Below are 23,023 nucleotides of genomic sequence, written 5' to 3'. Positions count from 1 at the left end.
CAGTCACAGACAAAAACTGCACAATTTTTTAATAATGTTTCTCACAAAACCATACAAATTATCAAGAATTGTAGCAGGTGCCTGTTTGGCAACTCTGGTTTAAACTTATACTGCATGCTACATGTGGACACAGGAGAAACTGTGGAATTTGTTACATATCCACACATTTTTACATTTGACACATTTTCAAATCACACCTGATTCTGTTTTTTACACTCTGGTGGGAGAGTCTGTATCAACTGAATCGTGGGATGGGAGGAGTGAGTGCCAGTTTTGTATAGAATCCCTAGATTTAGAAGTGTGTTTTTGGATATTTAGTTTGAAAAACCTTGGCAAATTGAAGAAGTGTGTCCAAAGTAGTTATTGACCGCGAAATATATCGCCTCCCCACTTCCATTTCCCCACCGCTCCTAAATACGCCTTGGTCCGCGATACCACTTTATTCATATTGTATGTTGATTCTTGGCTCATTCTCAACTATAAAAAAAAATTTAGCGCCGCCTAATTTTTCGCATAATATTCATTCATATTTGTCAAATGTAAAGAAGTTCTTTGAAAAATAAATACAAACTATCTTCTGCTTCATACACATTTCTTCATGCGTCATTAAGCATGTGTTCTGGAAATTTACATAATCCGAAGATGGTAACGTATTCAGAATATAATGATGCAGAGGATGAATGGATGTTAAACCTTCATATCTATACCATCATTTCCCATTGCCATAGATAGTTTGAGCATCTCAACTCTGATATTTACTTTATATCAGTGCTGCTCAACCAATTATTTTTTGCGGCACATCTTGATGGTAAACCTGGATCAGAACCGCACTTTGCATACGGTTCATAGCAGTTTTGAGAACTTTTAGAGGCCGCGGCACACAGGTTGCCCATCACGGGCTATATCCAAAACAAAACTCGGCAAAAAAAAAATCAGCAAGGCAACTTTTTTCTGTTTTATATATTTTATGTCATATTATATATTCAGCGAATTTCAGGAAAAATACCAAACTTGCTTTATTAATTCAGTCAGTTTTCAACGACATTTCATTCAGGTTAGAAGTTGACAATGAGTGACAAAATATTAGTAAATGATCCTCGTGGAGAGAAATTATTAAAAGTTTTTAAAAATTGGCTAGAAAAGCATCCTTACATTAAATATGAAGGAGAAGGTAATGAGTGATTTATATATTTGTGAATGTGTTGATTGTGAATTAAATAATGGCAAATGATGGCAGCAAGGGGATGGTGACTGTAGTATTTTGAATATCTACGACTCTAATGAACTTAGTATGAGATTTCAGACTCCATACTATTGCTATGGTCTTTAGTAATTGAGAATGTCAAAATTAAGACAATATTGTGTGGGGGATATTCACTTATTACGTAACGCTCTGACTCTGAAAGAAAGAGCGATGTTGGGCTATTTTTAAGCGTGATGGAAGGTAACAAATAGTCGGTTTTTTGTGTTACTTAATAAGTGAACAGTCCCATAGATCAAGAATTAATCAAGGCAGAGTTTGCAATATGTCATCAAATCAGACTCGGTGTGATATCTTAATGGAGTGGAATTCGGAGTATCGAGCCTTATATAGGCAAAGATATCAGTGCGAGAGTAAGGCCTCTGTGGCCGAGTGATTAGGCAGCAGCCCCAAAATTTATCTCTCTAGCTCTTTTGTGAGTACGTGGGTTCAATTCCTATCAGAACCTGATCCCTCAATCTGTCAATACGAGTCTTGATTGTTAGTTAAACAGACCCGAAGTCTGCATCACTCTTCAGTGTGTACGTGGGCTTGATTCTTACAAGAGACTGATTTTTCAATCATTTTATAGAATGCTGTCAAAATTACAATGATTCGCACAAATCTCGGAAATATATGGTCTGGTGTCCACTAAAGAAATCTTCAAAATGAAGATCTTCCTGCTCTGAATCCAAGATTCTGTTCTGATTCTAAGACTTAGTAATACTCAAATAAGATGATTTATAGCCTTTTAAGAGAGATAATGAATATGCTTGACGAGAATTCCTTAAAAACCCATATTTAAATATCAAAGCAACTTAGTTGCATTGCAATTTTTGCAAACTCATCCTCAATGTCCACAAGAATAATAATATTTATCTTCTTCAACAGACAGCATCGATGATCTTCTCATGTATTTCCTACGCTCAAAAAAGTACAAAATCGACAGTGTTTTGGAATCATTTGAATTTGCAGCAAAATTCATCAAATCTAGACCACAATTTTATGAGAATCCAGGTCCACATGATTATGAATTCACAACAAAAGATGATTCACCTGTCATATTTATGAATAAGCGAGACAGTCAAGGTCGACGTGTCTACATTTATAGAATTAAACATTTCCAGAGCTTCAAAGATGTAAAATTTTTCAGGAATGTCTTTTTGACGCCGTTCTTCATGTCTTTTATGGTTGAGACTCAAATTAATGGAATAGTTATTATTGCGGACTTTCGAGGCATCAATATGAATAAAGCAAGGAAAGTTCCAATAAAAACTATCATCGATGCAGCAAAAGTCACAAAAATTGCTGGATCCAGATTGAAGCAAATCAACTTAGTTGGAATGCCTGCATTTTTTAGGCCACTTTATGAAATTGCAAAGACTTTTACATCCTCAAAAGTCATATCCAGAATCAATTTTTTGTCAAGTATGGACGAATTATCAACAGTCATGGACGTGTCTTTATTACCAGAAGATTTTGGCGGAACTGCTACTGATTTATTAGATTTTAGTGAATTTGAGCAAGGTGTTAAGTTTGTCCATCAAATTAATAAATTAAATGTTAATTTAAGTAAAATGAAAAAGTTTGAAGGAATTAAAGACATAAAGGAATTAGAAATTGATTAAGGAAGTGATGATCTAGTAGTTAAAATGTGATAAAAAAAAATTCAAAGAAATAAATAAAAAATGTTAAAAAGCTATTTTAGAGGTCATTGATTCATTTATTATAGATCATAGAATTTGAAAATGGTAAGGTAGCCTGTAGACTAAATGTTCAAAAGGCGTGTCTTCAGGTGGCTTCATAGATCATAGAGCGTATTCTAGTTGAGACAGAATTTCATTATTATAAGGGAATATTCTAATATTACGTGATGTTAGGGCAGAGTGTGGCCGTCTCAAATTCGAGTTTTTCATCATTAGATTGTCGAAAAATTCGAACATTTCGAACTCAACTAATTTTAAAATAAAAATTAACAGTCGTTTTTGAGACAGCCACAACAGAGTGTGGGATGTCAAAAATTTGTTACAGAGAATGTTTTTAGATTTTTGTCTCGAAAAACCATAAAAAATTGAAGAATTTTATTCAAAAAAGAGGATGTTATGACCCCCAAACCCTCTTCTTCCTGGATAAGTCCTTTGCATGTTGTCTAAGTAAACAGCATTATTAGGGCCAATTAATGTCTTTCTGCGTAGTGTTAGTTAATTGCATGCTGCTTACCTGAAAGTTACGCGATGTGAAAAAAAACGGGAAATAATGTCCCCAGTTCAGCGACTTGAAGCTGGAACCAAGCCGACTTGAAGGCACTATTTTTCGACCATTTCATGTCATGTCACATGACTCATGTGGCTTTCAGGTTTGAAGACAACAAGGCGTACGATGGTTCTAAAAGAATGCCAGTTAGTTGTAAAAATGGATAATTTGAGCAGAAACTTATGCTTCATCGAACCAGTCGAAGCATGGTTCCAATAAATAAGTAAGTAACTTCTAATTGTACTATCCGATTAATCACAGCATTGATAGCATTTCAACTTGTGTGGACTGAGACTAAACCGTTGTTTTGACATTGGATTCAATATCATCAGAATCATTAGATTGTTAGAATCTCGAAAAGATTTCATGTTGAAGTATAATTCGGTGTGAATATGAAAATCTTCAATCAGCTGTTAACATATGAAAACCTGATTTACTTTGATTATGTATCGAAGATTCTCAATTTTCATGGTCAATTTGTCTCACATAAACATTTTTTGGAAATATTGAAACTTTTCTTTAAAAGTTCTAATTTTTTAAGGCTATTTTTTGCAAATTCAGTCTCCAAAAACTGGAATATGGGAAATATCTGGTATATCCGATATGCATACGGCGTAGAAAATGCTTAAAATCCAGCCAAAGGCCAGAATGACGTTGATCTATTGACGTCGGTCTATTTCCCGCTTATTATGCATCATGTACTTTCCAAAATCCTTCCTTTTAACCGGTTATAACCTTAAAAATCCACAAAAATCACAAATCATTTCTTCCATAAAAGCATCTACTCAACTAAATCACCAAAGTATATAAGCTCTCATTTCCATATTTCTTTTCATAAAAAACCAGATTTTTCAGTATCAAACAGTCTTTTGCACAGATTAGAAGTCGGCAATGAACGAAGAAACTGATGCTCGGACGGAGCAATCCTTGGATCTATTTAAAAATTGGCTGGCAAAGCATCCGTTCATTAAATATGAAGGAACAGGTAAGACTTGCGTCAATAAAAATTGAATGCTGTTGATATCAGGAATTCTGGGTTTTTTTTGGCTTGAATGATGCTCTTTTAAGTGACATTTGGTAATTCATTGAAAATTGTGTTAAGAATGAATGATGAAACAGCTTGTATCCATTAATGTCAAGGATCGTACACTATATTAAAGTATTGAAATCAATAAAAATGAATCTGGAAAGCACATGGAGTAGAAATGGATGAAAAACCAGTTACAGACCATCTTGACTATGATGTGCAGTCGGATTTCATCGAATCTGGTCTGGGACGAGAGTTAAACTGGCTCTTGACCGGATTTAGAGCCATTTACATTCCATATTCTCAAACATGTGATTTACATACTCAATAAATCTATATTTAAGCTTTTAAAAGTCAAACTTCCAACTTGTCACTAATAAATGTCAAATATTCATTCTAGACAACATCGACGACCTCCTCATGTACTTCCTACGGATGAAGAAGTTCAACATGGACCAAACTTATGAATCCTTTGAATTTGCAACAAAATTTGTTAAGGCTCGTCCACAATTTTATGAAAATCCAGGACCGCATGACTATGAATTCACAAATAAGCCAAAATCTCCAGTTGTATTTGTGAAGAAACGTGACAGTCAAGGTCGTCGCATCTACATATACAGAATTAAGCATTTTGAAAGCTTTAAAGATGTAAAATTTTTTAGAAATGTCTTTTTAACTCCGTTCTTTATGTCTTTTGTGCTGGAAACTCAAATTAATGGAATTGTAATTATTGTGGACTTTCGTGACATCGACAGAAGTAAATCGCGGAAAGTGCCATTAGAGACTGTCTTTGATGCTGGAAGAGTTGCCAAAATTGGTGGATCTAAAATGAAGCAATTCAATTTTATTGGAATGCCTGGATTTTTTAGGCCACTTTTTGAGATTGCTAAAACTTTCACATCCGCAAAAGTCATATCCAGAATCAATTTCCTTCAAAGTGTTGAGGATCTTTCAAAAGTTATGGATGTGTCAATTTTACCGAAAGAATATGGAGGAACAGCTGATGAATTTTTAGACTTTAGTGAATTTGAGGAAGGAATCAAGTTTGTCAATCAATTTAATAAATTTAGTGTGAATTTAGCAAAAATTCAGGAATTTGAGGGAGTTGGAAGTTTTAGGAAATTAGAGATAGATTAAAGGAAGTTGTTGAGACATCATATAAGAAATTCATCAAATAATCAAAATTTAAGCTTAGACAGATTAATGATATTTTAGATTCCTTAAAGATCTCGTCAATCATACCGGAAAGCACATGGCGATGAAATGTTGGAATATCCAACACCAAGCCGACTTGACTCTAGTTTGACGCTGGATATCATCGAATCTGGACTAGAGCCAGAGTCACGCTGGCTTGAGTCTAGATTTCTCATCATTTTTACACCTTGTGCCTTCCGCATCTTTAGCCCGAATAGCACTAAACATTCAATTGTTTCAGTTCCAGCCTGAAAAGGACAAAAATCATTTGAATTAGTGATTGGCTTGCCTATAACTAGTTATAACATATTTTTGTTCACTCGAGCTGCACCAGACCGGCGTGACTCTGGCTTAGTGCATAAAAACAAATTCAGCACCAAGTCAGAATCACGTCGACTTGAGGTCGAATGAATGTTATTCGAGTTAAAATTAATGAAAATTTGTAAAACAAAATTAATAAATCAAAATATAATTAATGACTTTTAAAGCATGTTTAATTAATTTTAATCTGCTAATCACATCTTTTGAACATCATTAATCATTAAAGCCGAATCCATGATCAGGCTGATTCTACGCATTTGCTTTAAAATATAGATTCAGAATTGACAATTGACGGCAACCAGCAATCGTAAAATCGCCAAATAACAACTACTATTGTGGACAACAGTAACCAACCGCCGTCACTCGACTGCTGACTGCTAACACCTGCAATTGATATTGGTCGCTTGCCGGTCACTATCATCAATGCCACAACCTCTCCAATGACAAATTCTTAAGACAATAAACCGATCGCCTACGACACATGATTCCGCCAGCGACCGGTTACCATAAACTGCCGATAATAAAACACATAAATGACCAAAAACAGTCGTTTGCCATTTATGATTCATAGAATTCTATCCAGCATCCAAGGTTGAATAAAAATTTGCAAATTAGTATCAGAATCGGTTAGCATCATTTTAATCTTACACATCCTTCAGAACTCTACAAAAAAAAAAACTCTTCAAATCCACTTTGCCAATTCTGAATGCAGAGAAGAACAAGAATCAATATATTAAGTCAGTTCCATTTAAAATTTCAACACGTGAGGTTGACAATATGACGCAAGATATATTCAATAATGATGCTCTTGCAGAGCAGTCATTGGTGCTGTTTAAAAATTGGTTGGCAAAGCATCCTTTTATTAAGTATAATGGAAAAGGTATGTAGAACTGATGGACATTTAATCGCGTTTCATAACCCAAGAATTGTCAAAATTACGGCAGTGCCAAATTTTTACTGCTTACTTCTTACTATCTTGGCTAAGGCGCACGGGGGCCATTGCCGCGTTTAAAGAACGTCTGCAGACAGCTCTATCTTCCAATAGCTTCTGCCAATTTGGGATATTGAGAACTCTTGCGTCTACTGCTAATTTTTACTACAGATTCTGACCTGTCGTCGCGACAGAGCAATGTATTGAAGAACATAGTTATACTTGCACTGCTGTAACTGACCTGGAAAGCACATGGCGTAGAAATTGATCAAAAATTCGGTTCTAGCCAATGTGACTCTGACTATAGACTAGATTTGATGAAATTGGACCTCAAATAGGAGTCAGTGACAGCTGTTGACAGAATAAGTGTTGCATTTGGTATTAGAAGTTGGCAAGCGGAAGTTAGTGATAGAGCCAGATTCAGGCAGCATTTGAGGGAGGCCATGGATAACAATAGTTATGTACGGTCAACGAAGTAAATGAGTAAGAACAAAAGTATGTCAAATTAGGCCAGATTATCACCAATTTCTACTCCGTGTGCTTCCTGTGTAATAAAATTTTTATTAGACACTCGTCTAGACAACATGACACCTGCATGAAATTCAAGTTTACGTAATTCACATGTGTTCTTTTTCTTACAGATGATATTGACGAAATTTTGCTATTCTTTTTGCGTGTTAGGAAATTTGTCATGGATCGAGCATGTGAATGCTTTGAGTTATCGCTTACTTTTATGAAATCTCATCCAGAATGGTACGATAATCCAGGGCCAAAAGATTATGAATTCACAACAGGCAAGCAATCGCCTTTGATATTTGTGAAGAATAAGGATGCACATGGTCGAGCCATTTGGATATACAGGCTGAAAAACTTCAAAAATTTTGAGAAAAATGAATTCTTTAGGAATATTTTTTTGACTCCACTTTTTGTGGTTTTTGACAAGGAAACGCAAATTAATGGACTTGTGATTATTATCGATTTTCGTGACATGGATTTGAGTAGCTTTAAGAAACTCCCGATGAGTTGCATTTACGAATGCTTTAAGTTATCAAAGAACAGCTCAGTGAGAACTAAACAGTTCAATTTAATTGGAATGCCTTCATTTTTCAAGCCAATCTTTGAATTTGGTAAAAGTTTTACGTCTGCAAAAATTCTCACAAGAATCAATTTGCTACAAAATGTTGAGGAATTGGCAAAAGTTATGGATGTGTCTATATTGCCGAAAAAGTACGGAGGGACATCAAATGAACTGTTGGATTGCAAAACATTCGAAACTGGAATTAAATTTGTCAAAACTTTTCAGAATCTTGAAGTGGATTTTAACAAAGTTCAGGAGTTTGAAGCGGTTGGAAGTTTTAGGAAGTTAGAAATTGATTAAAATTTTGGAAATTATATGGGAATTTAGGTTTAAGAATAATTATAATTTATGTTAAAATGAATCAAGTTCAAGTTAATACACTAGTGACTAGGCTGAGACACTTGACCAGTAGTTGGGCAAACTGCGGTTTTTCGCGGTACACCTTGGTGGTTAGCATCGACCAAAACCACACACGGCATATGGTTCATGACATTTTCAGACATTTTGGCACACATATTGCACACTTCTGCACTAGACAGTATAAGTTCTATTTTGGATAGAGTTGATGATATTTCCAAGTGACACATTCCGGCGATTCGCGTTTCTGGTCATAAAACTAGGTCAAAATTCGACTTCAAGACACCATCATGGCAACACTGCATCTTACGAGCAGTACAGCAGTTTACCAGTGTCCTAGTGAACGCGCCAAGCTGTTTGAGATAATTGTTTAGTTTCCCAGCCTGCAAAAATGCACAGATGTAGGAATAGGTGAAAGAATCAATCGAAATTGCCACACCACATACACACATTCGCGTATATTTACAATTTGAAAATAGAAATAAATACACAAAAAATTTGTATGTCCAAAAAAGCTCTTACTCTTATTTTGCAATAAAATCAACAATACTAACACGATCATCCAGTTCTCTCTGCTCTTATCTCTAACAAATTTGGTGAGAGTGAGTCAAAATATTTAGTCTCTCAATAAATTTATATTTAAAGACCTGATAAAATTAATTCAGTTTCTGTGTGAGAGCATCCAAAATTATTCAAGTTCTTTCAGTTCCATTTAAAATTCTGACCACTTCAGGCGCAAAATATGCCAGAAAAAATTGCAAAGGATGACATTCGGTCATTGCAGTCTTTAGAGCTCTTCAGGAATTGGCTTGCTAAGCATCCATTTCTTAAATATACTGGAAATGGTATGTAAATAAGAAGTTTGGGAGCTATTTATAGATGACATGGGCGATTTATTTAGATGACCTTGAGATAGAGATGTAGTCAGACAAATTTTAATAGGGATGATTCATACTTATTTGTTTTGTATGAAATTATACACTTTAAAGAGTAATGGGGAAGGGTAGGGTTGAATTCTTGTGTTGCTATGGCTATGCTCCTGCGTTGAGGCTGAAATGTAGAATTTTTGTAAAATTTAGTTTAGTCTCATCGAAATAAATGCAGGATTAGTGTTAAACATATAAATGTTAAAGGTATGAGCATATAAATAAAGATAGAACCGGAATATCCAGGACAGAGCTTGAAGCCGACTCAGATTTTGTATGATAATGTCAATTTTGAGCTTTGATCCCAATTATCTCGACTTGGGCAGATTTTGGAGATTGAGAATGGATGAAGAAAGTCGGTAATTATCAAGAGCTGCGTTTTAAGAATTCTGACCGTAAGGGTTGATATCTGTTGTATTTGTTCAGGAACAATTATGTCCTCGAACCATTTCCGATATTTTACAAAAAATAATATTCAATCTGCATTTAGTGCTTCTCAATCTGTGCTCCATGACACATTGAACGATGTCCTAAATTAATGACAATTCATATTTTTTAAAATATTTAATAAGGTCCGGCCAAGAACCGTAGACCTGCATTTTCTGCATTTTAGTTGCGCAAGCCTGCAATTGGACAAATTGGACGAACCTTAATATTTCCAAACTCTACATATTGATCTTTTAAATCAAAATTTATTCTAGATAACATCGATGACCTTTTGATGTTTTACTTGAGAGTCAAAAAATTCTCAATGCAGAAAACTTACGACAGTTTCGAGTTCACGATTCGATTCATAAAGTCACATCCAGATTGGTATTTAAATGCAGGTCCTGCTGATTATAATTTTACTCACCAACCAAATTCACCCTTAACATTTTTGAAAAATGTTGATTCTAAAGGACGACGAGTTTACTTCTACAAGATGAAAAATTTTGATCATTTTGACAATATTGAATTTTTCCGTGGAATGTTTTTGACTCCGCTGCTTTTCTTTTTTGACATCGATGCACAACTCAATGGCGTTGTAATCGTTTTGGACTTTAGTGATGCAAGTATAGGAAAAATGAGAAAAATTCCAGTTCAATTGATCTACGATGCTTTTCGATTAAGTAAATATGATGTGATGCGACTCCAACAGATAAATGTCATTGGAATGCCATCGTTCCTTATGCCATTTTTTGAACTTGCCAAAAGATTTACGACTTCTAAAATTCTTGGAAGATTTAATTTTTTAAATGATAAAAAGGAGCTGTCAAAGCACATAGATCCATCAGGACTTCCAATAGAATATGGAGGAACATCAGACGAGTTACTGGACTTTTCAGCTTTTGAGAACGGAATAACTTATTTAAATAAAATTCATAAATTTAATGTAAATTTAGATAAAATTCATGAGCATGAAGATGTTGGAAGTTTTAGAAAATTGGAAATTGACTGAAATAAAGGAAGACATTGTAGGGTAAATGCTGATTGATTTCATTAATATATAAAATATGCACAATCACAAAAATACGTTAAATAAAGTCTCGTACTTAATTAAAACATGTGTTGCAACTGTTTGTTTGATTAAGTGTTGTTTACAGCTACACAAATAGTTATTAAAAGCACAAAAATAGTCACCTGAAGGTCAAAAATACTTAAAAAGTTGATTTCGTCCACAATTATGTCAAAAATATTTAATTTTAATGCAGAAAATTTGGAAATTTGAGTTCAAACTCTTGTTTTACTTAACTAGGTTTTGATCCTGTCACTTTAACAGGCAACGAACATGTTCAGTTAATACTGTAATGTCATCATGGCATCATGAAAACAAGTTCAATGTCTGTTGGGGTTAAGGAACGATATGTACAGATGATTGGTCTACAAATGAGAAGCTTCTGCAAAAAGAATGCCAACAAGACATCAATAAGGGGACTCAAATTAGGAATAACGATTGGATTGGACATACGTTTCGTAAAAAGAAAGTCAGAGAGACTGCCAACGCTGGGACAGAACACATAAATTTGATATGCCGCACTTGAATGGAACCCACGTGGGAAATGGGCGACCAGGAGCTTTAAAAGCTAATTGATGCTGAACAGTGATGACCTAATGGCAGCTAAATATGCGAACAGACAATTTTTACAAATTAGGTGACAGAACCAGCAACAAAGTCAGATGAATAGCATTTAATTGAGTCAGAATTGCAAAACAGACAAAAAATGTGCAATTTTATGATTATTTGTATGACTTTGTAAGAAAACCTATATTGAGCAACATGGGTACAGTTATTCCGTCGAGCATAACGAGCAAAAATTTATTCAGCCTACAATTTCCAGTTCTCTCCACTTTTACTCTTATCTCTTAATAATTTTTGCGAGAGTTTGTCAAAATATTTAGTCTCTCAATAAATTTAATTTTAAAGACATTTAATTCAGCATCAATATTAAGACATAAGCATCTATAAAAAAATTAAATTCAAGTTTTCTCAGTTCCATTTAAAATTTTGAACACTTCAGGCGTAAAATATGTCAAATAAAATTTCAAAGGATGACAATCGATCATTACAGTCTTTAGAGCTCTTCAGGAATTGGCTTGCCAAGCATTCATTTCTTAAATATACTGGAAATGGTATGTAAATATGAAGTTGTGGTGCTATTTATAGATGGCATGGATGTTTAAATATTAAGGAATTTCGTCTATAAGGTGTGGAATTGGATTGAACCCCAAACAGTTTGAGCATCACTTCCTGACACCAAAATCATGACTGTTTACTGACTTTACATATTTATTTGCAGATAACATCGATGACCTTTTGATGTTTTTTTTGAGAGTCAAAAAATTCTCAATGCAAAAAGCCTACGACAGCTTCGAATTCACGATTCGATTCATCAAGTCACATCCAGATTGGTATTTAAATCCAGGTCCAGCTGATTATGACTACACACACAAACCAAATTCACCTTTAACATTTTTGAAAAATGTCGACTCAAAAGGTCGAAGAGTTGCCATCTACAGGATGAAGAATGTTGACAATTTTGATCATGTTGAATTTTTTCGTCGAATGTTCATGACGCCGCTGCTGTTCTATTTTGACATCGATGCACAAATTAATGGTGTTGTACTTGTTGTTGACTTTAGTGAAGCAAGCATGGGAAAAATGAGAAAAGTTCCTGTTCAGTTGGTCTATGATGCTTTTCAATTCAGTAAATATGATGTGATGCGACTCCAACAGATTAATGTCATTGGAATGCCTTCATTCTTTATGCCAATTTATGAATTAGCAAAGAAATTAACCAGTTCCAAAATTATTCAAAGATTTAATTTCATAAATGATAAAAAGGAGCTGTCGAAGCACATGGATGTGTCAGGACTTCCAATTGAATATGGCGGTAAAGCAGATGAGTTGCTGGATTTTGCAGCATTTGAATCAGGAATAGAAATTTTAAATAAAATTCATAAATTTAATGTTAATTTAAGTAAAATTCATGAACATGAAAATGTTGGAAGTTTTAGGAAATTGGAAATTGACTGAAATAAAGGAAGACATAGTTGGATAAATAAAATTTGCACAGCCACAAATGTGGATTGTAAAAAGGTATTTCTTATATTAAATTAAAACATCTGCAAATTTTTATTTGATTAAGTGCTATTATAACCACAAAAATACAACCAGACAGAGAAACAACCACATGAACATTTAGATTCTTTCTCAATTTTGTCAACCCAAGAGCTCAAAATTGACTCCTGAAAAGAACAAATCAGATAATCGATCTGCGTGACTCTCAGATCGATTAATTAGCTTAAACTGATCTGAAGCATAATCTCGCCTAATTGCTGTTGTTGGAATCGGCTTCCAGTAACGATATATCATTGCGAATACGGAAGTAAGAAGGATACAGAAAATGTATAGTTTATATATGACTCTTTGGCGTATAGTCGAATAACCCCCGATAGCTTATTGGTAGGAGCATGCGACTGGATATCGTAGCATGAAGGTTCAAGCCCTATTCGGAAAACGTTATTCGAAATTATATTTTTCAGCCACTACAGCTGTGGCAAAATTCTTGTATGTATCAATCATGTGGATCAGATCTGTATACAACCCAATACATTTGCCAGATTTATTTACAATATTTCTATGTATTGTAAATATTGTCGGGAATTACCACAAAGTTTGTGTAAAGCAATAAAAAGTTATAGACCGTAGTTTCCAAAAAACTCCTGTTCTTTTAAGGTGAAATATTGAATATAAAAAAATCCGGGAATTTCCTTTGAATCTTATACTTCAATAAATATTTTGACAAATTTCATTCAGTAAGCAACTGACAGCGAATCCGAAAGCAACTTTTTAAGATTTTGTGCCATAAAGTTAAGCATGTCAAATAAAATTGGAGACAATGACATTCGGGCCAAGCAGTCATTGGAACTTTGTAAAAATTGGCTTGCCAAACATCCTTTCCTAAAATACACTGGAGATGGTATGTAGACAACCTATTAGTCTATGCTTCATAATATCCATCAATTGCCATACTTTCAGATGACATCGATGACGTCATTATGGCTTATTTAAGAATCAAGAAATTTTCAATGCAAAAAGCTTACGAAAGTTTCGAATTTACGATTCCGTTCATGAAGTTACATTCAGATTGGTATGCAAATCCAGGTCCAGCTGATTATGAATTCACAGACAAGCCAAATTCGCCATTAATATTTCTAAAAAATCCTGATGCTGAAGGACGACGCATTCATATCCAAAGGTACAAGTATTTTGACGATTTTGAGGATGACGAATTTTTTCGACGAATTGTTTTGACGCCATTGCTGCCTGCTTTTGATATGGCTGCACAATTGAATGGTGTTGTTGCAATTTTTGACTACCGTGACGTTAATATGGGAAAGATGAGGAAGATTCCACTCCATTTGATTCAAGAATCAATCAGAGCTAGTAAAAGTGGGCTAGTAAAGCTCAAGCAGATGAACATAATTGGACTGCCTGCATTCTTTAGACCAATATTCGAAATTGCCAAAACTTTTACGACTGCAAAGATTCTTGAACGAGTTAATTTGATCGATGATGTTGAGGAACTGGCACAGCACATGGATGTGTCACTGCTGCCTAAGGAATATGGAGGATCAGCTAATGAGTTCCTGGATTATGAAGTATTTAAAAATGGAATCGACTATGTCAATAAACTTTCACAATTTGATGTGAATTTTAATAAAATTCAGGAAAGAGAAAATGTTGGAAGTTTTAGGAAGTTGGAAATTGATTGAGTATGCCTGAATAAAATTCAAAATAATTCCCAAAAAACTGCCTTGTCATTTCTCTCAAAAATGTTACTAACACAAAAGCATTCACCGTGGTCTGCAAGTTTAAATTCTCATTTGTTCTTATTCTTTAGAATCTCAAAGAATCTTCATGTCCATAAAAAGAGAGACTGCAACCAATACACAAGCAATGAATTGGCTTAATTTAATGTGAATATCAAGATAAAAACTCGTATAAACTTCATGTTCAGTCATTTCTTAAGAAGATTTTGTTCATTTAAGTTCTTAAAAAAATGTCAAATGGAACTGCTGACAATGACATTCGAGCGAAACAATCATTGGAGCTGTTTAAGAATTGGCTTGCAAAACATCCGTTCTTGAAATATACAGGAGAAGGTAAGTTAGTGTAATAAAGTGTTCTTTACAGGAAATTGAGTGTGCTGGTAACTGCCAAAAGCAGTTTGACTTACTATAAGGTGTTTATGTCATATTTTGTTGATGGCAAAAGAACAAGTGGTAGGCTTGAGAACTCATGATAACAAGCTGTTGATAGAATTATAATAATGACATTTAATATCAGTAATTGGCGTACGAAAGCCAGTGATAGAGCCAACTTTAGGAGACGTTTAGTCATACTTACTTACTTACACACTTCGCTGGCAGCACAGATCAATTATGATCCATGGCCATCTTCAGATATCACCGGAAACTAACCCAATCGATGGCTACCGCTTGCCAATTTCCAATACTAAATGCAATATTCTTTCTGTCGACAGCTTCTTTCGATGAATCCAAAAACCGTCCTCATGTAAAAGTGGTTTATAATAGTTAAAGACATGAGACATAGTAAATTTTAGGAATTGATAAGTGAGTTGAGACATATTTGGGGACATATGGGAGATAAAAGGTGAGGTTGGTGGTCCCTCTTTGGATGACCTATAAGATAAAACCTTAAACTCCAGGCCTGTGGTTCTTGCATTATTTATTAAGTGAACGACCCCTAAATTGAATTACTTACTTACTTACTTTGCTGGTCACACAGATCAATTGTCAACCATGACCACTCTAAGTTCAATTTTCTAATCTTAATCTCATTTGCATGTAAATAACTTGTAAATTGCTGCTAGGTACAACATATATTAAAATATTCTAACTTTAATTTGCAGATAGCATCGATGACCTTTTGATGTTTTATTTGAGAGTCAAGAAATTCTCAATGCAAAAAGCTTACGAGAGTTTTGAATTTACGATTCCATTCATGATATCACATCCAGATTGGTATGCTAATCCAGGTCCAGCTGATTATGAATTTACACACAAACCAAATTCACCATTAATCTTTTTAAAGAAGCTTGATTCTGAAGGACGAAGAATTTATGTCTACAAGATGAAGAATTTTGATAATTTTGACAGCATAAAGTACTTCCGTCAACATTTTTTAACTCCGCTGCTTTTCTTCGCTGACTTGCCGGCACAAGAAAATGGAATTGTGGCTGTTATGGATTACACTGATGTAAATTTAAAGAAATTCACCAAAGTTCCAATTCAAGTGATTTACGATACTCTTCAATTGAGTAAATTTGGTCTATTGCGGCTTAAGCAGCTTAACCTAATCGGAATGCCTTCATTCCTTAAGCCATTTATAGAAATTGCCAAAACATTCACGACTGCAAAAATTCTTCAACGATTTAATTTTATAAATAATATAAAGGAACTGCCAAAGTACATGGATGTGTCGTTGCTGCCTAAGGAATATGGAGGATCATCTAAGGAACTGTTGGATTTTGAAGTATTTGAATTAGGAACGTATTATGTGAATCAAATGTACAAGTTTGATGTAAATTTCAGTAAAATTCAGCAATATGAAAATGTTGGAAGTTTTAGGAAATTGGAAATTGATTGAAATTTGCGGACAAATTGTCGGTTTTGATACAATATTAATAATTAAGGAGATTAGAATTGATTGAATATTTACTTACTTACTGGAACCAAGCTTCGACTTGGAGCCTAGGTTGCTTTAAAATGCCTTTCACCTGACTCTGTTTGCTCTCTCGATCAGCACAAATTATTCATGACATCCAAGTGGCTACTATACAGTGTCCAAGTGACAATTTTCAAGTTAATTGCCATAAAAATTGCCATGTGGCCGCCATTTTACTGCCATGAAAAACTTTTGCAGATCGGGGCTATTTTTCATATTTTTAAGCAGGTAAAAAGATTTGTCATGATGATCAATAAAAATTCAAATTTTGATGATGAATAAAATAGTAAAATTATTTGACATTTTTATATTCCAGACAACATTTTAGATGGGAAGTAAGAAATTTTATTGATCGAAAATGTATAGCATTAGGTCATTCGGGTATTAACAAAAACGTTTACACAGAGTGTGGTCGTCTCAAATTAGAATTTTTCGACATTTGATTGTCGAAAAAAAACGAACATTTCGAACTCAACTTATTTTGAAATAAAAATTTACGTTACGAAGAAAAGTATAAGTAACGGTCAAAAAAAATTTAGCTCTGCGTTTACACTTGACATCGTAGAGAGCTTAGATTAACATAGTTTTGAGTTTTCTATCACTATTGTAAAATTACATCCAGAACTGTACATAAATCCGACAAAATTAAATTACAAGTTTACCAAAAATCTATATTTACAGCATTCAAACTGGATATCCAATTGAATGGATTTGTCTTCATCGTCGATTGTCGTGAAATGATTCTGAGAATTTTTAAAAAAATCCCAATGAACTTCGTATGTGATGCATTAAAAAAATATTAAAGCATGGCCCGATCGGCACGTATTTAAATGTTGTCACCTCGGCGACTAGACACAGTATACTGCCATCTTGTCGCCGTGGCGGCAATATTTCAATATTTGCCGATCTGGTGGAATGCCCTCATTTTGAAAGCCAATTTTAGATGTTGGAAAAACGTTTGCGCCTGAGAAGAATCCATTTGCTTCATACCGATCAATAAATCTTGAAGATTTGAGAGATGTTATGGATGAGTCTATAATACCTGAGAGTATGATGGATCATCACGTGAACTAGATCTTGAAACTTTGAATCAGCATTGATGCTTTCTAAATTTAGACTTAATTTACACCTTAAACTAATTTGTCATACAAACTTTCAGCACGTTTAGAATGTTTATTCGTGACAATGTAATTAAAATTACGGGATGTTTACATTTAAAATTAACAATAACAATTAACCTGTTTGAGTTTACCTTTAAGATTGACTTCCTTGCGAAAGATTGATGCAGCTGTACTAAAAACAAGTTTAATTTTTCTAAAATCAAAAATTTAAACAATTTTTTTTGAAAAAGAAGTCACAAATAGTCTCGCATTTATCTGTTTAATAATTTAGCACATGCTGATTGAAAAGAATAAATCAAACAAGCGCTTCTAAACCTTCCTTTATATTACACACTATTTATTTACAATACAAACAAAGCTTCTTTGGATGTGTTAAGTTGCAAAAAAATAAATCTTAAGCGCGAATGTTTTATTTCAACAGAACTTCAGTCTCATTACATTCGTTACTCAAGTAACAAGCAATACTCGACTATTTAAAATGGTGAAAGAAGATATACGCGAAAAGCAATCATTGGAATTATTTAAAAAATGGCTTGAAAAGCATCCGTACATAAGTTATAATAAAAATGGTGAGATTTTTGCAGACAGACTGGAGTCGATTAGGATTTTGTGAAGAAAAGACGACTCGATTAGGCTCGATTCCTGACAAAATTCGAGTCGACTTCAAGTTTTGGATTAAAGTGAAATTATTGTGTGAATATTTCAATTTTAAGTATCATTGGAATTGTGACGGCCACTGATGTTGCAACACTTGGACTTGGAAGCTATAATGTTATATATTGCTTAATTATATAATATAAGTGCAATTCTGTATTCATTCACATCTTCTTTTCTATTAGTTTCTCAAAAATTTTCACGAACCATTCATAAATTTGAGTTGAAAACTATTTTTGAATTGCTGACTAAGTTGTCTTGAGATCAACAACTTTTAAGAATCGTGACATTTTAAACATTGATGATAAATTAGTATCATTAGCCCTAACAGACAAAAAGAATGCTTTTGTGTACCATAAAGGCGTTGCTGTACTTTATAAAATAATGCTCTTTGTTTGTTTGAGTAGTCAAACCAAGTGACAGCGGATTGGCACATTTAGTTGTTTTCATCAAATGGTTGTCACTTCGTTGCTCCATATGTATACTGTACTCTGGTTTCTGTGGTGACAGTATTTCATTGAGGCCGGATAATATGGCAAAAACTATGAATTCCATTGAATTCGTGGAATTTATAGAATCCATGGAATTTATGGATTTTTTAGTAGAATCAATGGAATCCATCGGAATTATGGATTAATTCATGGAATCTATGGATTAATTTATAGAATTTGTTGATCATATGGAATTTATGGAATACATTGAATCTATCCAACATCCACAACTAAAAATGCAGTTCGCCGCATTGTGCTGCTCGGGTTCATCAGTCTTGATCAAGCTGTAATATGATCAAAAACTGACTACACCTTAAAAACCATATTCAAATATCAAATATTTGCTAATTAATTTGTATCATGATTTCATGGATTTATCAAAGTCATGAAATTGAAAAAGTATTAGCACAACGTTAGCAGATGGTAAACAGAAATCGACAAGCATTAAATTTTGCAATCTTCTAGGCTCTGGCATTTAAGAGTACTTCTTTTATGGAAAGACCAGCAAAGTCTGCTCCATACTGTTCTGTTCAATTTAATTTGAGTCCGGTTCATTTCATATGCACTTCCAATCGATCTCTTGCTTACTTACTTCGGTGTACAGATCAATTATGATCCATGACGTCAATTATCCTCTCAATTTACGACAATTGTTCTCTCAAATGAAGTCAAAAGTTGGCTCAATCGATGGCTTCCTTTGACCGAACCTATTTATCAATTTCCAATATCAAGGACAATACTGTCTGCATTAACTGTCTTCTTCTAAGTGTATTTTGGTTGTCCACAATTGTTTGCATTCGATTTCAATGTTCCAAAGTGTCAATTCCTTTGTAAAAGCAGTTTGATTGCAATAATTCAAAAATATACTAGTTTAACCTTTTTTCCTTCATATTCCAGATAATATTGACGATCTCCTGCTGTCATTTTTACGTGTCAGAAATTTTTCAATGGACAAGGCATACGAAAGCTTTGAATTTACAGTAAAATTCATAAAATCACATCCAGAATATTATGAAAATGTCACTAAAGATGACTTTGACTTTATGAGACAGCCAAGTACACCAGTAATTTTAATGAAGAATCGTGATAAGGAAGGTCGAGCTATTTACATCTATAAAGCAAAGGATTTCGATTATAGTGAGAGATTTGTACGCGGAACTTATTTGGTGCCACACTTAACAATTTATGAAAAAGAGACACAAATAAATGGATTTATTGCCATTTTTGACTTTCGTGACTTAAACTTTAAGAAATTCAGCAAGATTCCAATACATACAATTCATGACTTCTTTAAATTTTCAAAATATTGTGCCTTAAAACCGAAACAAATCAACTTAATTGGAATGCCATCATTTATGAAGCCCATCTATGAAGTTGGAAAGTCATTCACGACAGCAAAAATTTTAGACAGAGTCAACTTACTCGGTAGTGTTGATGAACTTGCAAAAGTCATGGATGTGTCAATTCTACCAAAGGAATATGGTGGATCATCAAATGAGTTAATGGAATATGAAGCATTTGAAGCTGGTGTGGAATTTGCAAACTTATTTAATAAATTTAATGTGAATTTTAGACAAATTCAGGAATTTGAAGGTGTTGGAAGCTTTAGGAAATTGGAGATTGATTGAAAATTGGAAGGAATGATCTGGTTGAATAAATTTAAATATGAAAGTTAAAGAAATGTTTTTATTATTGATATAATTTTGTACAGTTGTCTTTTCACTCTTTTCTCTCTTCTCTCTCTCTCTCTCTCTCTCTCTCTCTCCCTTCTCTCTTATCTCTCTCTCTCTCTCTCTCTCTCTCTCTCTCTCTCTCTCTCTCTCTCTCTCTCTCTCTCTCTCTCTCTCTCTCTCTCTCTCTCTCTCTCTCTCTCTCTCTCTCTCTCTCTCTCTCTCTCTCTCTCTCTCTCTCTCTCTCTCTCTCTCTGCTCTCTCTCTTCTCTCTCTTTCCTGTCAGAATGGGACTTTTGCCATGCTTGATGGGATTTCATTCTAGTTTCCCCAAAAAGTTCAAAAACTCCTGAAATTAATTGGGAATTTGTAAAAATTTCCCAATTAAGGAACAAAATCTTCTATCTAAAACAAAAGCAAATGACAATGCAAAATTAAAGACACTTTTTGAAATTAACACTGGAAATACCGATGTATTCTTCTACAATGTAATTTTAATCACTTTAAATCTATTGTGACTTTATAGGCTATTGTGGTAAGATGATTTATATATTTTAATGTCTATTTACAAGCATTTTCAAGGTTCTACGCAATGTATATTACGTTTCAGATGAAGTTTGTTTGCTTTCGATTTAAATTGGTTAGTAAGTTTTGCTGTTTGCGTCATTGGAATGTTTGTCATCTGAACAGCTGAGGTTGAAGAATCTTAACAAAAGTGGTTTTGAAATTAATAAACAGGCACGTAGACATTTAGTTTGAAATTATTTGATTTTGTCACTTGAATTTAAGAAAAACAGATTAGACAGCGGTAGGCAACCTTTTGTTTTCCGCGGCACATCTTGAGTATAAGCCTCGAACGAAACTGCACATGGCATTCAGTTCATGATATTTCAAAAAAAACTTGGCAACACACTATAGTGTCGCAACATACAAGTTGCACACCACTGGTTTAGGAGATGGTCTGAAAACGTGATTGTTAACGTTACATAACTTCAGAACGTCTCCGAATGAATTCTTACTCGGGATATCCTAAAATGACATTTTAATTATTCACAAACCATCGCAAAGACGTCACACTTCTATGACTCATTGTTATTAACATTGTGATTAGCATGTATATGAAGTGTCAAATATTTTTTCTGGTAGCTCACAGTGTAGAAATTGTTAAAAATCCAGCTTCAAACCAATTCGACTTTGGTTTGAGGCCAAATTTCATATATTTGGATTAGGACTTCCTTAAAAAATACAAAATGTAGAAATGGTCGAAAGTCCGGCCCCAGGCCATTGCGACTCTGACCCCATGTCGTATATGATGAAAATGTCTCATACTAGAGTCAAATCAGCTCAAATTCGATTTTTATGCAATTTCTACACTGTGACCATTCCAAGTTCATTTAATGATGATTGATTTGCTCAGATACACTGATTTATAAAAAAATATTAAATTTTCTTTCAGATTTTCTCAACAGCACAAATGAATGAATTTTTTTCAAGCAAATAAACACGTTTTACGTATAAACCTAAAAAATGACTAAATTATCAGAACTTAATTTACTACAGCCAATAACATCACGTCAGACTGTATGGGAAAAAGTTCAGCCAAACTATCTCTTTTCAATACTTATCACATGCAAATATGCTAAAGTATAAATATATTTAGACAGATACAAAACAATCAGTGATGTTGTCAGGGGCTGCTTACTTATTACGGAACGCTCTTGAGAGGAGCGGGGAGGAAGGTGGTTGTGATTTGGTTGTATGGGAATCTGTGTTCATGAATTGGTTTCCTGGCATACATCGACACATGCACAAAGTAAACACCTACATCTATCCTTACCCTCGACACCTATTCTTAGACCTTCACTTATCTCTACCTATCTATCTACCTTTCTATCTACCTATCTATCTTTACCCAAGACATAAACTTGCATCTATTTCTACCCTTCGCATACACCTACACCTATTCCAACTCAAGGCATAAATGTACATTTAGCCCTACCCTAGGCAAACACCTACACCTATCCATACACGAGACATACACCTGCACTTATATCTAACCCAAGTCATGTACCTACACCTATAGCTATCCAAGACGTACACCAACAATAATCCCTACCCAAAGCGTACACCTAAACCCATTTTTACTCTTGGCATCCTTACCAAAAGCTTCACCCACACCAATCCTTTCTCCTAGGATATGCCGCAGGGTATGTCCAGAATGGCGGGGGTTTGAGATTTCCCTGTATGTGTGCACATGTGTCGGTTTCTCGGTAAACACCTGCCTCTAACCAAAATATGCACCTAAATCAAGCTTTGCTCCTAGGATATGCCCAAGGATATGGGCCAAGTATATGTGTAGTGCAGTTAGTGGAGGTGAGTTGACTTCCCCCATGAATACGCTCCTGACCTTCAAACAGATAAGCCACAAACTACTCTAATATTGAAAAAATATAAATGTCATGTTGATGGATGTTAAATTTCATGTTTACAGCAGCAGTTAAAATATTTTTATTGCATCGTCTGTGTAAA

At 34.3% G+C, this 23,023-nt stretch overlaps 6 protein-coding genes and 1 long non-coding RNA gene across 7 annotated transcripts; all 7 read left to right on the top strand.

The window, feature by feature from the left end:
- The first annotated feature begins 1,068 nt into the window (after positions 1–1,068).
- Positions 1,069–2,868, top strand: LOC139101029 (retinaldehyde-binding protein 1-like). Its single transcript, XM_070653892.1, has 2 exons — positions 1,069–1,171; positions 2,132–2,868. Exons 1-2 carry the CDS (start codon positions 1,069–1,071, stop codon positions 2,866–2,868), a joined length of 840 nt encoding a protein of 279 aa, XP_070509993.1.
- Positions 2,869–4,319: 1,451 nt separating this feature from the next.
- LOC139100893 (retinaldehyde-binding protein 1-like) lies at positions 4,320–6,201 on the top strand. Its single transcript, XM_070653666.1, has 2 exons — positions 4,320–4,478; positions 4,921–6,201. Exons 1-2 carry the CDS (start codon positions 4,385–4,387, stop codon positions 5,655–5,657), a joined length of 831 nt encoding a protein of 276 aa, XP_070509767.1. The 5' UTR covers positions 4,320–4,384; the 3' UTR covers positions 5,658–6,201.
- A 2,881-nt stretch (positions 6,202–9,082) lies between these two features.
- On the top strand, positions 9,083–10,869 carry LOC139100895 (uncharacterized). Its single transcript, XR_011545481.1, has 2 exons — positions 9,083–9,246; positions 10,029–10,869. It is a non-coding gene; the product is annotated as an uncharacterized lncRNA (long non-coding RNA).
- Positions 10,870–11,756: 887 nt separating this feature from the next.
- On the top strand, positions 11,757–13,003 carry LOC139100890 (alpha-tocopherol transfer protein-like). Its single transcript, XM_070653664.1, has 2 exons — positions 11,757–11,937; positions 12,105–13,003. The coding sequence occupies exons 1-2, from the start codon at positions 11,835–11,837 to the stop codon at positions 12,839–12,841; spliced, it is 840 nt and encodes a 279-aa protein (XP_070509765.1). The 5' UTR covers positions 11,757–11,834; the 3' UTR covers positions 12,842–13,003.
- Positions 13,004–13,584: 581 nt separating this feature from the next.
- On the top strand, positions 13,585–14,620 carry LOC139100889 (alpha-tocopherol transfer protein-like). The gene is made up of 2 exons (XM_070653663.1): positions 13,585–13,787; positions 13,847–14,620. Exons 1-2 carry the CDS (start codon positions 13,685–13,687, stop codon positions 14,581–14,583), a joined length of 840 nt encoding a protein of 279 aa, XP_070509764.1. The 5' UTR covers positions 13,585–13,684; the 3' UTR covers positions 14,584–14,620.
- Positions 14,621–14,729: 109 nt separating this feature from the next.
- Positions 14,730–16,828, top strand: LOC139100892 (alpha-tocopherol transfer protein-like). Its single transcript, XM_070653665.1, has 2 exons — positions 14,730–14,973; positions 15,744–16,828. The coding sequence occupies exons 1-2, from the start codon at positions 14,871–14,873 to the stop codon at positions 16,478–16,480; spliced, it is 840 nt and encodes a 279-aa protein (XP_070509766.1). The 5' UTR covers positions 14,730–14,870; the 3' UTR covers positions 16,481–16,828.
- A 1,280-nt stretch (positions 16,829–18,108) lies between these two features.
- On the top strand, positions 18,109–20,505 carry LOC139100894 (retinaldehyde-binding protein 1-like). Its single transcript, XM_070653667.1, has 2 exons — positions 18,109–18,248; positions 19,722–20,505. The coding sequence occupies exons 1-2, from the start codon at positions 18,158–18,160 to the stop codon at positions 20,450–20,452; spliced, it is 822 nt and encodes a 273-aa protein (XP_070509768.1). The 5' UTR covers positions 18,109–18,157; the 3' UTR covers positions 20,453–20,505.
- The last annotated feature ends 2,518 nt before the right edge of the window (positions 20,506–23,023 follow it).

The sequence above is a fragment of the Chironomus tepperi genome, unplaced genomic scaffold, assembly GCF_022539635.2.
Source record: "Chironomus tepperi strain 1889 unplaced genomic scaffold, CSIRO-AGI_Ctep_v1 contig_73, whole genome shotgun sequence".
NCBI lineage: Eukaryota > Metazoa > Arthropoda > Insecta > Diptera > Chironomidae > Chironomus > Chironomus tepperi.
This window is presented reverse-complemented; position numbering and strand designations above follow the sequence as displayed.